The 12,534-nt window shown below is 36.9% G+C and overlaps 1 protein-coding gene across 1 annotated transcript; it reads right to left on the bottom strand.

The window, feature by feature from the left end:
• Positions 1-2,415: 2,415 nt before the first annotated feature.
• GRF9 (growth-regulating factor 9) lies at positions 2,416-5,790 on the bottom strand. Its single transcript, XM_068489000.2, has 3 exons — positions 5,225-5,790; positions 3,479-4,138; positions 2,416-3,172 (listed from the first exon to the last, which is right to left on the bottom strand). Exons 1-3 carry the CDS (start codon positions 5,541-5,543, stop codon positions 2,757-2,759), a joined length of 1,395 nt encoding a protein of 464 aa, XP_068345101.2. The 5' UTR covers positions 5,544-5,790; the 3' UTR covers positions 2,416-2,756.
• Positions 5,791-12,534: the final 6,744 nt, after the last annotated feature.

The following is a 12,534-nucleotide window of genomic DNA, read 5'->3' as shown; positions in this document are numbered from 1 at the left end:
TCGCTCATGTGGTAAAAAGCATTTACTTTTGCATTTGAGGTGTTGGTCACGACTCGTGAATCGTGATTATAAGGATGTAGAGGATTTTAAAGAAATATTGTTTGTTACTATTTTAGCAACCACCCGCACAAAAATTTCTGAGTGACCTCTCTCCAGTGTATTTATGTTGCATTGTCCCATTTCTCATGACCCCTCACTTGAATTTTGAAAGCCTCTCTTGCTCATCACATGTCTGGACTTTTGTTTGGTTCCCAATTTTAATTTTTTAAGCATAACATTTATGTATGTATGTGTGCGCGCGCGCTGTGAATAATCCCACCAGTTTAGACTAATTCAGTGAAGAACATTGCTCAAGTAAAAAAAAATGATAACACTTGTATTCTTCCGTGAGACAATGCACATATCTCATTATTTGCGAATAACGTATAATTTTAGAATCAGAACTGTTCAATTTTTAATTTTCATTTAAAGATCATTCTTATAAAATATCATTTTACTCAGAGGTTCTTTAGTCATCCAAATGTACATAACAAATCGACAGTGTGAGTATCAATTAACATTTATGAATTGATCTGATACATTTAGATGACTAAACGATCTTCAATTAAAATGATATATTTTTTTTGTCTAATAATCTTCAAATGAAGAATAAACAGTTGAACCATACCAATTACAGAATTCATGTAATGAAGATACCTTCTTCGCAGAGAATGAGATATGTGCATACCGAACCTAACGGTTGACCTCCGAAAGAACAAGCGAAAGATTCAATGCCGCGCGAAAGGAAGAAACAAGCATTAATCTGATGAAAAACGTCTCTCCGTCTCGGCTTATCGTAGCTCCATTGTTCATGCTACCACTGGCTGCAGCATTATCAGAGGCCGACGCCAATCCCAGCTCCATCTCGGCTTATCGTAGCTCCATTGTTTGATAACCGTTTGATTTTTAACGTGAAAACGGAAACTAAAATCTGAAATGATTATCTACGGCCTCTTAATTCATATAGTTACCAGAGGAAGATGAACGTCTTAATTACTTACCTGGATTGTCTACCTTGAATCTAATGGTAGTCCAACCATTTACACCGACAGCGAAAGTGTTCTAAAGAGGAGGATCAACAAGATTACATGTCAAAGGGTCCTTGTCCTTGCATTGGATGATCATCCCCGGACCCCTGCCACCAAATTTGTCCCCTGAAACTCAATCTCCACCGTTGAATATCTCACCTCCGTCTCCTGCTTCCGTGTCTGTAGGTTCAACGGCAAGTCCTGAGCTGTAAAACAAAACAGCAAGGGCGGGAATTTTCGACAGCCAGTTCCATTGACCCCATTGACATGGTAGAAATAAGCTTGCAGTACGTCAATGCTGAGGTTGACAAAGATAATTTTGTTGACAATGGCGGCAAGACGCGTCCCAGTAGGCCTATTCGGGCAGGGTAGTGAATTGATGGAGAGTGTTAAAAAAAAAAAGGAAAAAAAAAAAAAAAAGGTTGATATCTTGAGCAGCACGTCAACGGGGTGCTTGTATCTTGAGTTTACTAGTAAAGTGAACCGATGTGTTAGTGTTGTTACGGGAAGGAAGTAAGGGCGGAGTTAGAAATTCCATTGTATTGGAGTATGGCGGCGATGGTTGTGTTGTCATGGGCTTTCCAGCACCACCAACGTAGGCTTCAGCAATCATGTAGTTGTTGTTCGGGCCTCTGGTCGGCATATAACAAGAGGCCTATGGTTCGGCCGGGAGATATGGTCACATAATCTGTTGAAAATGGCTTGGTGCAGCTAGCAGCTCAGCCCACAACTGTGACGACGTGATTGGCAATGGCAAAAAACAGAATCTGTTGCTCGGCGGAGTTTATTAGTCTTAGCAGGTAGGGTTTGCCATAAACAACTATGAGCTTGAATGTGTCTGCTTCTGGAGTTGAGCAAGGAAGTATTAGGGTCCCCTCCATTTTGAATCGTTTCATTGTAAAGCTGCCTGATATCTTCCTTCCACGTTTCCACCACTTTCATGCAAGCAGAATAATTAGGATCGTTTGGAAATGCTTCTCAAGAAACAACTTTTACAAGAAGCGCCTTCATTAGAACACATCAAAAATTTTAACAAAAATCCAAGTACTTTCCTTGTAACTACCCAGAAACCCTTTTAACTTTTTCTTTCAAACGCTATCATAAGCGTTTCGGCGCTTTCATTGGAACACATCAAAAAGTTTAACAAAAATCCAAGTACTTTCCTTGTAACTACCCAAAAACCCTTTTTAACCTTTTCTGTCAAACACTATCATAAGCGTTTCATAAAATTTCGAAGTGTTTATGATAAAAGCCCTTTTAACAGAAAGTGGTTTTTTGATGTTTCAATGGCACTTGAAAGCATGTTTATCTGAGTTGGCAGGCTGCTCATCTATATGCTAATACAAAGTTAAGAAACATCATAACAAAACATTGATTTGGCATACATTGTACAAGATTACAAGAGAGAAGGTCGACCTTTCGATGGACAAATTACATGCAAATCAACCCACATTTGCGGTCTCCAAAAACTAACAAGAAACACACTTTCATATCTTTCTTCGGAGGAGAAAAAACGATCAGATACCACGAAATCTGAATTACTATTTCCCTCTCAGAACACAGTATTTCTTATGCCCTACAGAGAGACTTCCTTTTTCTTCTGTTGATATTTTCCTGAGGATACTGGTTGCGGCAGAAACACAGAATTCAAAATTTCGGATACTTCAGAATGATGGAAAGTGTAGCTATTTATGAAGAAACATAACTACCCTCGTAAGCAGCAAGGCTGGTGTCTGTAATGGTTGTGTCACTATCCCCACTGGAATTGCTTTTTTCATCATTTTGCATCGGTGGGGGCCTTGCTGGGATGGACATGCTGAGATTTGTATTGGGGATTGCACGATCAGCTTTTTTGGTAGTGGATATCGTCTGAGAGATCTGAGCGGTGTTCATGGAAGCAGCTGAACTAGAAGGAAAACCAATTGGCTGGGAGTCTTTCGTTTGCCTCTTTGCTCCTCTGTGGACATGCAGACCACAATACTTCTGGTCAGGAAGAACATCCCTTCTGCAGCGCCACTTCTTTCCATCCGTTCTCCTACACCTCCTTGGTTCAAGCTCTGTCCCGCTACTATTGTTGAAGCATACGCCATTGGAAATTAGAAAAGCTGAAAACAGTTGAAAACTGAAATAAATACACAGATACTCCAGTTGATTAGAAGGAAAACCTAGAGAAGTATTTTAGTAACTAAAACCATTTTGTCATCCTTTTTACAGGACATAATTTGCCTACGTGATTTCAATTCTGGCGCACTGTTGGCCTCTTTTGTTAAGAAGTCACATCTAAACCAAACTCAAACATTGCTGTGTAGAAAGTTTCTCAAAACCAACAGTTATCCTTATTAATACATACACACACATATATATAGCAGGTGAGAATAAAAACATGCTTTAGCGCAATGGTTTGATCTTACTCATTTGTCTACCCTGAAGAACGCTCTTTGGGGAGAAGCCCAATCCTTGTGATATAGTACTACCAACAATGGTGCTATTTCTGTTGAGGCTGCTTCCTCTGATCATGCAATTGTCACCAGCATGGCTGCTACTATAGTCTTTTACACCAATGCTGATGCTATTTTTGTTGCTACTGCTGTTGGTGGCAGCAGTTGGTCCAGCATGCGCAATAGTGACTGCAGAAGCAGGGGATGTAGCAGTTCTATTGGCAGGTATCATGGCAACGGATGTAGTTCTAACAGATCGGATGTTCGTCTTACATTCTTGATAGCCATTGGAGGCAGTGGTTGTACCTTGGCTGACACCAATATTATCCGAGGATTGGGCCTTAAGATGAAGGCCATTCGGAGTGGAAATCTGAACGTTTGTCTTTGAACTGCACAACTCAGCATCTGAATTCTTGGGTTGTTTTGCGCTGGAAGGAGAAGAGGTTTCAGAAGTTTCCACATGCTTTCTTGAACGCTGGCAGCCTCTGTGCATGTGTTGCTGACAGTATTTCTGACCAGGAACTACACTCTTACTACACCTCCATTTCTTTCCATCTGTTCTTCTGCACCTTCCCGGCTCAGGATCCATTTTACTTCGATAATCAAAGCCCCCCACAGGATTGAATCCTATAACTGAAACAACCAATCCAAATAAGCAAAAAAACCAATCAACTGAGAAAAATCCTTCTCGAAAATCAGATTAATTGATATAAGTTCACAGAAACAATCATTTCACATGACATAGTTCTTATTATTTTCAAGTTCAATTCCATGAACCCTGTCAACAAACTCGCATTGTCAATGTATGAAGCGATGCCTCGAATTACTGGTCCAGCAAAAAATTTGAATTGTAATACACAGAACAAAACCATCTTTGGGAGGGAAGTTCACAGAAACAAATACTTCATATGACAATAATCGAAAATATTTAAACTCATTTCCACAAAACCATGTCAACAAAACACATTATCCATCAGTAGTGGCGGAGCCAGCATGGGGTCTTTGGTTGTCCTTGACCACAGTAACTTCAAAAACCCCATGTATATTTGTTTGTGTAGTGTCTTTGACCCCTATAAATAGCTAAGGCAAACTAAATTACAACATCCTCTTCCTACTTCTATTTTCTTTTATCATATTTGTCTTCCTTTTCTCTCTTCTTGCATGAAATATTTTAGTTGAAAAACCTTGGTAGTCTTCAACATTACTCCACATTACCCTACATCCACCCTCAACAAGCCTCTACAAGTAATAGTAGATGTCGACATATGTTGGCATAAACTTCCAGCATATGTTGACAAGTGCGTACTAGGTGCTCGACAAAATGGCCCTATGAAGCTTTTTGGTTGATATTATGGCCCCATTATTTGAAAATCCTGGCTACGCCTATCGGTGGATGAAGTGATAGATTCGAATTCCAATACACAGAACCACCTTCAAGGAGGGAAAAACATTTTGCAGTAAAACTAACAGAAAAGCCTGTCAATCTTTTAATCGTTATGTTTTCAATATTTAATGGATATGTTGTCGATATTGCAATTGAGATTTGATTTCCGATCATTTTAGCCAGTTTCCCGATAGTGAATGAAACAAAAATATTAGAACCCAGTTCAAATTTCTCATAACAACCACCACAAAGCAAACAAAATAACCACAAAACAAATAGACAATTCAGTAAAAAAAATGAAATCCCATCAAGGAAAAGGCAAGAATTTGGCTTACAGGTGGGGAAGTGCTGATAGATAGCAGCAGCATTTGAGGAGCCAAAAGAGGCAGCCACACTGTTCCATATTGGAACCAAAAGCTCAACCGGCACTGGTACCCCGGCAGCTAAGTGCTTATAGATAAGCGCTTGTTCCTCCACCTCATGCAGCTGCGCAGCCGTAAACCCACCACCACAGCCGCCGCCACCACCGCCACCACACTTCATCTTCTTCTTCTTCCCGTTCTGACCACCATAGTCACAACCAACCCCAATACCAAGTCCAAGTTTCACCTCTTCTCTCTCCTCTTTCGCTCTCCTCACAATTCCATCCTCCATCTTCACAAACACATTCAACAGATTCACAGACAAAAACCCAATTCAGTTCCTAACTCGATTCTCAAATTTTCAACACAAATTTGATGAACCGAGTGAATGAAATCTTTATATATATTATATGTATACAAATATATTTGCTTTGTTTTGTTTCAAGTGGGTTGTCAGAGAGAGCACTGAGTCACTGACAATCCCTGCCTCTCTGTTTCAGACTTTTTCAGTGTCCGCAGGCCGAAGTTTTCAGACCAACTTTCTCTTCCGCTTCTCGGGCCGCTTAAAAACCATTGCGCGTGTTCTTCACGCTCCAATTGGCGGGTCGGCCAGTCTTTCGCTGGGGATTTACTCCACGCGCCTCTCAGCTGGACCAGGGCGCCTGCTTGTCTGGCAGCAGTGGAATCCCCGTCTGTCGACACGTCATCCGGGTTTTATGTTGTGTGGGGCCTGCACGTACGTTACATTTTCTCGGTTTTGTCTTCTCTTCGATTCGGTGGTTGGGCAGGGCTCAATAGCCCCAATGGGCCTATATTTTGGATTTATGGAGGTCGTTGGATACCAGCTTGGATTTCTTTCAGGTTTGCAATGCTTTGGCCCAAACCAATATCTAATATCTTCCAATTTTTTGTCCAACAATGATATTATTTATACTACAAAGAATAAAGGGAGATTAGCTTCACAATGGGATAAAAATAATTTGTTTTTGAAATTTTCTTTTAGCAAGAATCAAATTTAAGATATATCACTTACAAGTGAAAATAAATACTGTCAAAATGTAGTACTAAGCGGCCATATCCTCCAATTTTAAAGTTACCATGACAATTATTGCCTTACCACATAAATTTTTCTTCAACAGTTCAAACTATTTAGTAGTACAAAAAATAAACGGTCATAATTAAATTGAGAAAATAATTTATTATTTTGGCAGTAGTCTAAATATGATAATAATTTGTCATAACTAATAAGTATAAAGCTGATCTAATAAGTATAAAGCTAAACTACCAGCAGTCTAAACTATTAAGTACTTTGCGATCTTCACATGCCACAACATATCTCTATGTACTAAAACTTAGTGAAGTGGTACTGTGGATGACCAGTGGGCGGACGATTTTGCCCCTGGCGTTTTCCTCCGGTTATTCTTCTCTTTGGTTTTTGGGGGAAGTGAAATGCCACTTTTGCTCATTGCTTCCACGCGTCTATCATCGATGGATCCTCTATTTGGATTGTGTTCTCGATTTTTCTTTTGCTTTCCGTTTCTTTCTCACATCTTTCTCACAGATCTCTCGTCTGCTGTTCTCAGGCTTACTAAATCTCGCCTTCGATTCCAACAGGTTAGTATCTATTTAAGGATGAAATAAAGTAGCATTTAACAATTTTATTGGAATGTGAGAGGTATTAAGATTGGTTATCGCCAAATGCGAATTTGAATCACATTATTACTGGCCCATTATGAGATTAAGCTCACCCATTTCCCCTCTCCACATTATTACTAGCCCATTGTGAGATCTAAACCATTGTGAACCACATTAGTGTAGATAATATTTTTTTTTTTTAAATAATTTTATTGGAGTGTCAAATTTAAGGTTAAATTGCAATTTTAGATGCGATCGACATATCAACAACTATGTCTACACATCAACAATTGTAAAGTTGAATCGTCGCGGGTTTTAATAATATCGACAACTGAATTTAAACAAAATGTAGTTAACATAAAATTGGGAAAATGAATTGAAAGTCATGCATAAGAGGGAGCACATTCACTCTAACGTGACTACGTATATGTCTACATATGGTAATAATTTGTCGTGCGGTCTCTACATGTGTCACATCCCATCCCGGGCTCTCATCACATCTCAGGCTCGACTTCGTCATAACACAATATTGTCTACTTTAAGCCCCAACCATGCCTTCAAGGTTTTGTTTCTGGGAACTCACACGAGAATCCACTCCCCTGGGCGATGTGGGATCTAACAATCCATCCCCCTTAGGGGCCCAACGTCCTCGTCGGCACACACGCGGCCAGGGTTAGGCTTTGATACCAAATTGTCACATCCCGGCCGGGCCCCGACCACATCCCGAGCTCGACTCCGCCGTAGCACGATATTGTCCGATTTGGACCCCAACCATGCCCTCACGGTTTTGTTTCTGGGAACTTACACGAGAATTTCCCAGTGAGTCACCCATCATGGGAGTGCTCTCGCACGCTACTCACTTAACTTCGAAGTTCCCATGGAATCCGAAGCCAATGAGCTCCCAAAATGCCTCGTTATAGGTAAAGATGAGAATATACATATAAGACTTACAGGATCCACTCCCCTGGGCAATGTGGGATCTAACAACATGTGTGAGAGTTCTTGGTTTTATTTTGTTGTGTGTTAGACTATTAGTGATATTTAGTTTATCTAAGCAAGCTGGCGTTTCTAGCGGCATTTATGTATCAAAACTTTGTTGTTGAAAACCAAGTAAATTGTAGCAATAGTCCCTCAACTTTAATCAAATTGGAGCAATGGTCATCTCAACTAAAAATCCATTATCATTGGTCCTTCATCTCATCAAAACGTGTAACTATGATCCTCTTCGTCAACTCCGTCGAAATTCTATCAAAATGAGTTATGTTGGAAAGACTACTGCTCCAACTGGGTTAAAGTTAGGGGACCATTTTTCCAATTAAATTAAAGTTGAAGGATCGTTAATACAATTAATATCAAACTCGTCATTCACGAAATTTGTACAGAATATTCAGATGGTTTGGACATTGAGAAAGAAAGAACAATGTGAATTCTTTTCACCTGACCTAACTTGCTAAAAGATTCTAACCTAATTGCCAATTCCATTTCAGTACTTGGTCATTTCATATGAATATTTACAAACTACATTGATTAGAGGCCAACAAACAGGTGAGCAACGGGACCATGTGTTTGTTTCATTTGTTAATGGAAGGGGCACAAAGTCACATGGCAACCAATTGCAAAGTAATCCTACATTTTGGGCCCTTTACCCTCTTCTTTCTTTTTTTTCTTTTTTTTTTCTCTCTCTCTCTTTACAAATTTGGTTGTTACAAGTGTTGCCGACGATAAATTGATACTCGCACAACAACAACGTATCATGGGTCCGGACCTAAGGCGGTGAAAATGTAAAAATAAAACGTAAATAAATAAAATATAGGGTGAAGAATAAATTCCTCTTATGAAGAATCAAAGAATTCTTTACAAAATGAAAATAAATAAATACAAATTTTAGCCTCACGTATAGGATGATTTTATCCTATCTATCATTTTGATTGTTTAATTCGTAAACCTACAAAATAATAGTGAGGTGAGCTTCCACAGCTCAATAGGAACATAATTTTATCATAGTAAATTGACTAAACTAAATTAAATGCCATGGAATCATTAAACAAATATTGGACCGTTACACTAAGAATGAGAGAGTGCGTTTAGCCTCATAATGGGGATGAGCTAGCAATAATGTGATTCAAAAGCCTTTGCATGAATCGAATCTAAAACATTTCACTTACAAGTGAAATGGAATACCACTAGATTATAGTATTAAGTGGCAATATTAGACCATTATTAAAACAATGCATGTATGCAATATTTGCCACTTAGTACTACGGTCAAGTGGTATTCATCTTCATTTGTAAGTGAGAGGTCTTAGGTTCGATTCTCGCCAAAGGCAAATTTGAACCACATTATTGCTAGCCCATTGTGAGGCTAGCCCACCCCCTCCCCTCCCTAGTAGTGTAGATAATATCGATTGTTCAAAAAAAAAAAAAAAAACTCTTCGTTTATTATTTAGTTAATTTTAAGTTGTTATACTCCATATATATTAAGAGAAGACATGCTAGAGTTGGAAGGCAATACATAATTGCAATGCACTTGAAATGGAAGGGTAATCTATATGCAACTACTCTAAAGTGATATTTTCTTAGTTTTCTTAAACTACTATCTTATGTGAGTAACGTCTTACAGATTTTTTAGGACGAAATTTTTTTTGAAGACCGATTGTGAAGATCTGTATTTTTAAAAATAATTATATGATTATTAAGTGTTGAATACACATTGATTTCATTAAGTGTTGTATTACTACTTTTTAATAATTTTTACTTAATAATAAGTTAATTATTTTATTTTATTTTATTTTTTATATTCTAATTGGCTACTATTTTGAATTATATAAGTCCAAAACTTTTACGGAAATTGATTTTATTAAATTTGTGAAGTGCCAAATTATTTTTTATATTGGTTGACTGGTTGTGACTGGATGATAATTGGTTATGTGTACAATTGCATCATTCGAATATTCATCTGTCGTGATTGTGGAATTGTTGCCGGAGTGTTGTTCATTGGTGATATATGTGAAATATGACATGAGATCAATTGTGCATCATTCATGTGTAAGAAGTAGTTAACATATTCGATGTTGAGAAAGCAATTCGAAAAAAGGTTAGTTAGAAATGATCATTTGTGTAGTTGAGTTTAACTCTTGATAAGTACCAAGTCTGAGGTCAGCCTAAAGTGCACATGATTTTATCGAGTAATTCAGGACCAGTTAAGCAAAATGACTATCAAAAAGGAAAATTGGGATGACCGTGTTACTGGCAGAGACGAATCCACACAGGAACCCGAGTGGTCGTATGACTTTCCAGATGCTGAGAGAAGCACCTGTGGTCGATCCCTTGGGACCCTCCGACGGGTTGGGTAGTGGTGGTGGAAAGGTCCTTATCTCTATGGATGTGCATGCAGTAGGTTATACAAGTTTCCCAATCCCACACCCCACCAGTCACCACCACCTATCTCCACTGCCACTTGCTGTGCCACCGCCTAATTCAGTTTTCTTCTAAATTCATGTAAGTTTTTTTTATCTTAGACTCCTCGACCCAATTTATAATATAGATGCTAATCATTTAAATTGATATGTATACTTGTGATTAGACCTAATAGTTTCTTATACGATTCGTTAACACAACACGAAAATAACGGATTCGGGTCAACATGATAAATAATCAGGTCATTATCGGGTCACTCGTTAAGAACCCGTTAATAACATCTTTACATGCAAGTAACATGTAGGTAACCCGTTTCTACCCGTTAAGAAAAAAATTTATTTTAATGATTTTAAAGTTAATCTACTACAAAAACTTTCTATAAAATACAACAGTCATTGTGTACATATGGTATATTACATATGTATTATTGTACTATTATTCTATAAAAGTTTAAAATTTTAAGTTTTATTTTTTATTTTTTATTACTAGAGTTTCTTATTATTATTAATGGAATAAATTTTACTTGACCCATTGTCGAAAATCCAAATCAACTAGTATAATATTAGTATAGGCAAAAAACAAACTTTCAATTTTAGAGTCAACGATAGCCACAAGTTTATTAGTCTATCTCATACAGTCACACTCAAAAATGTTTTATCCTCTTAAAAGTGAGATTCATTTGTTACATCGTCGTTTAGATTAGATCGTGATTGCATCCTCCATGCGTAGACGATGGTAACCATCGTCATTTAGATTTTTAAAACTCTCTAAACACTCATGAATAGTATTTTTATTTGAGGGCAAAATTATAAAATTAATAATAATTATTGTAGAAGTGAAAAATGTAAGGAAAAACACACAATCACTCGTAATGACAAACTGTACAACTTTGTGATGGGGTCAACTCCGAAATCCAACACACATAATCCATAAATCTTAGATTTTTATTTAACTGTCAATTATTGTTTACGCTTTATTCTTCTCACCAAATTTTGTTTTTTAGATTTTTTTTTTTTTTTTTAAAACATGATCTTTTAGGGATATAGAAAAATGAATAGTTTAAATCGTTGATATCGCGTTCCGATATTTACGGTTAACTAAAATGTGAGCGATGTTATGTAGTTTCTAGAGACTTTATAAACTCCGAGTAATATTTTCACTAATGATAAAACTCTGAACATAATATCAATGATTCGAATTATTCATCTCCCTGCATCCTCTAAAAGATTATGTTTTCAAAAAACAAAATTTGGTGAGAAGAATGGAGGAGGGTAAATGTAAATGCAATCAGTGGCTAAATTTCAAACTATAGTTTATGTGATTATAGTGTGAATTTCAAAGTTGAGCTCTTCAGGAAAATTGTAAAACTTGTCATTATGAGCGTTTATATGTGTGTGTGTGTGTGTGTGTATGTGGTCGGCTATTAACTAACTGGTCGTAGGTTCGAATCCTACCTGGGGAGATTTGATTCATTCCGAATTCTTTAATTCAGAATGAAAGGGTTCAATTTGACTGTTAAGAGTAAATAACCCGTTCCCTGTGTCTATATATATATATATATATATATATATATATATCTATTATTTTTTTTTTTCACATTCTACATTAATTAAAAAAACTATTCAAAACCCAAATCTTCTTAAATCCATACCGTTGGATCCCATCTCACTTATATTATTATAACTTTTTTGCATATCCTTAAACATTTTATATTTTGTCGCAATGTACTAATATTTTTTTTCCTTAGGCTTTTATTTTGGGGTTTGTAATACTTGAAAGACAAATGAGTTTTTATGTTTTGAAGTAATATTTATGTGACAATGTGGCATGTATATACTATTTTAGTTTTATAGTTTTCATTTGATTATTTATTTGTTTAAAATATATTTTCTTTAACGGGTAACTGGTTGGATCCTATTATCCATTAATATTAACAGGTTGGATCATATTACCCATTTATTTTAATGGGTGTTACACGACACGATCTGTTAAGATATTGGATATGACATGAAAACGAAACACGACACAAATGTCAGGTCTACTTGTGATTTAAGCCAATTTTTCAGTTTTTTGAAAGTCATAATTGTGTTATGGTGTTGAAGAGCATTAATTTGTTGGTTTTGGCAAATGTGAGCTTAATCTTGATATATTCATATGAACCAAATTTGATAAAGATGTGAACCAAAATCAATATAAACTGAGGATGTTTATAAAGATGATCAATGTTGGAAC

Source organism: Pyrus communis, chromosome 2, assembly GCF_041283825.1.
Source record: "Pyrus communis isolate YQ-2024b chromosome 2, ASM4128382v1, whole genome shotgun sequence".
In the NCBI taxonomy this organism is placed as follows: Eukaryota; Viridiplantae; Streptophyta; class Magnoliopsida; order Rosales; family Rosaceae; genus Pyrus; species Pyrus communis.
The sequence above is the reverse complement of the archived record's forward strand: the minus strand, read 5'-3'. Positions and strand labels throughout refer to the sequence as shown.

What these genes read in the sequence shown, in the direction of transcription:
- GRF9 (XM_068489000.2), bottom strand. Translation starts at nt 5,543, where the DNA reads ATGGAGGATGGAATTGTGAGGAGAGCGAAAGAGGAGAGAGAAGAGGTG. An exon ending in CTATCAGCACTTCCCCACCT is followed by an intron (nt 4,139 to 5,224) that starts GTAAGCCAAATT and finishes TGGTTGTTTCAG; the next exon opens with TTATAGGATTCAATCCTGTG. An exon ending in TCTTCAGGGTAGACAAATGA is followed by an intron (nt 3,173 to 3,478) that starts GTAAGATCAAAC and finishes AACTGTTTTCAG; the next exon opens with CTTTTCTAATTTCCAATGGC.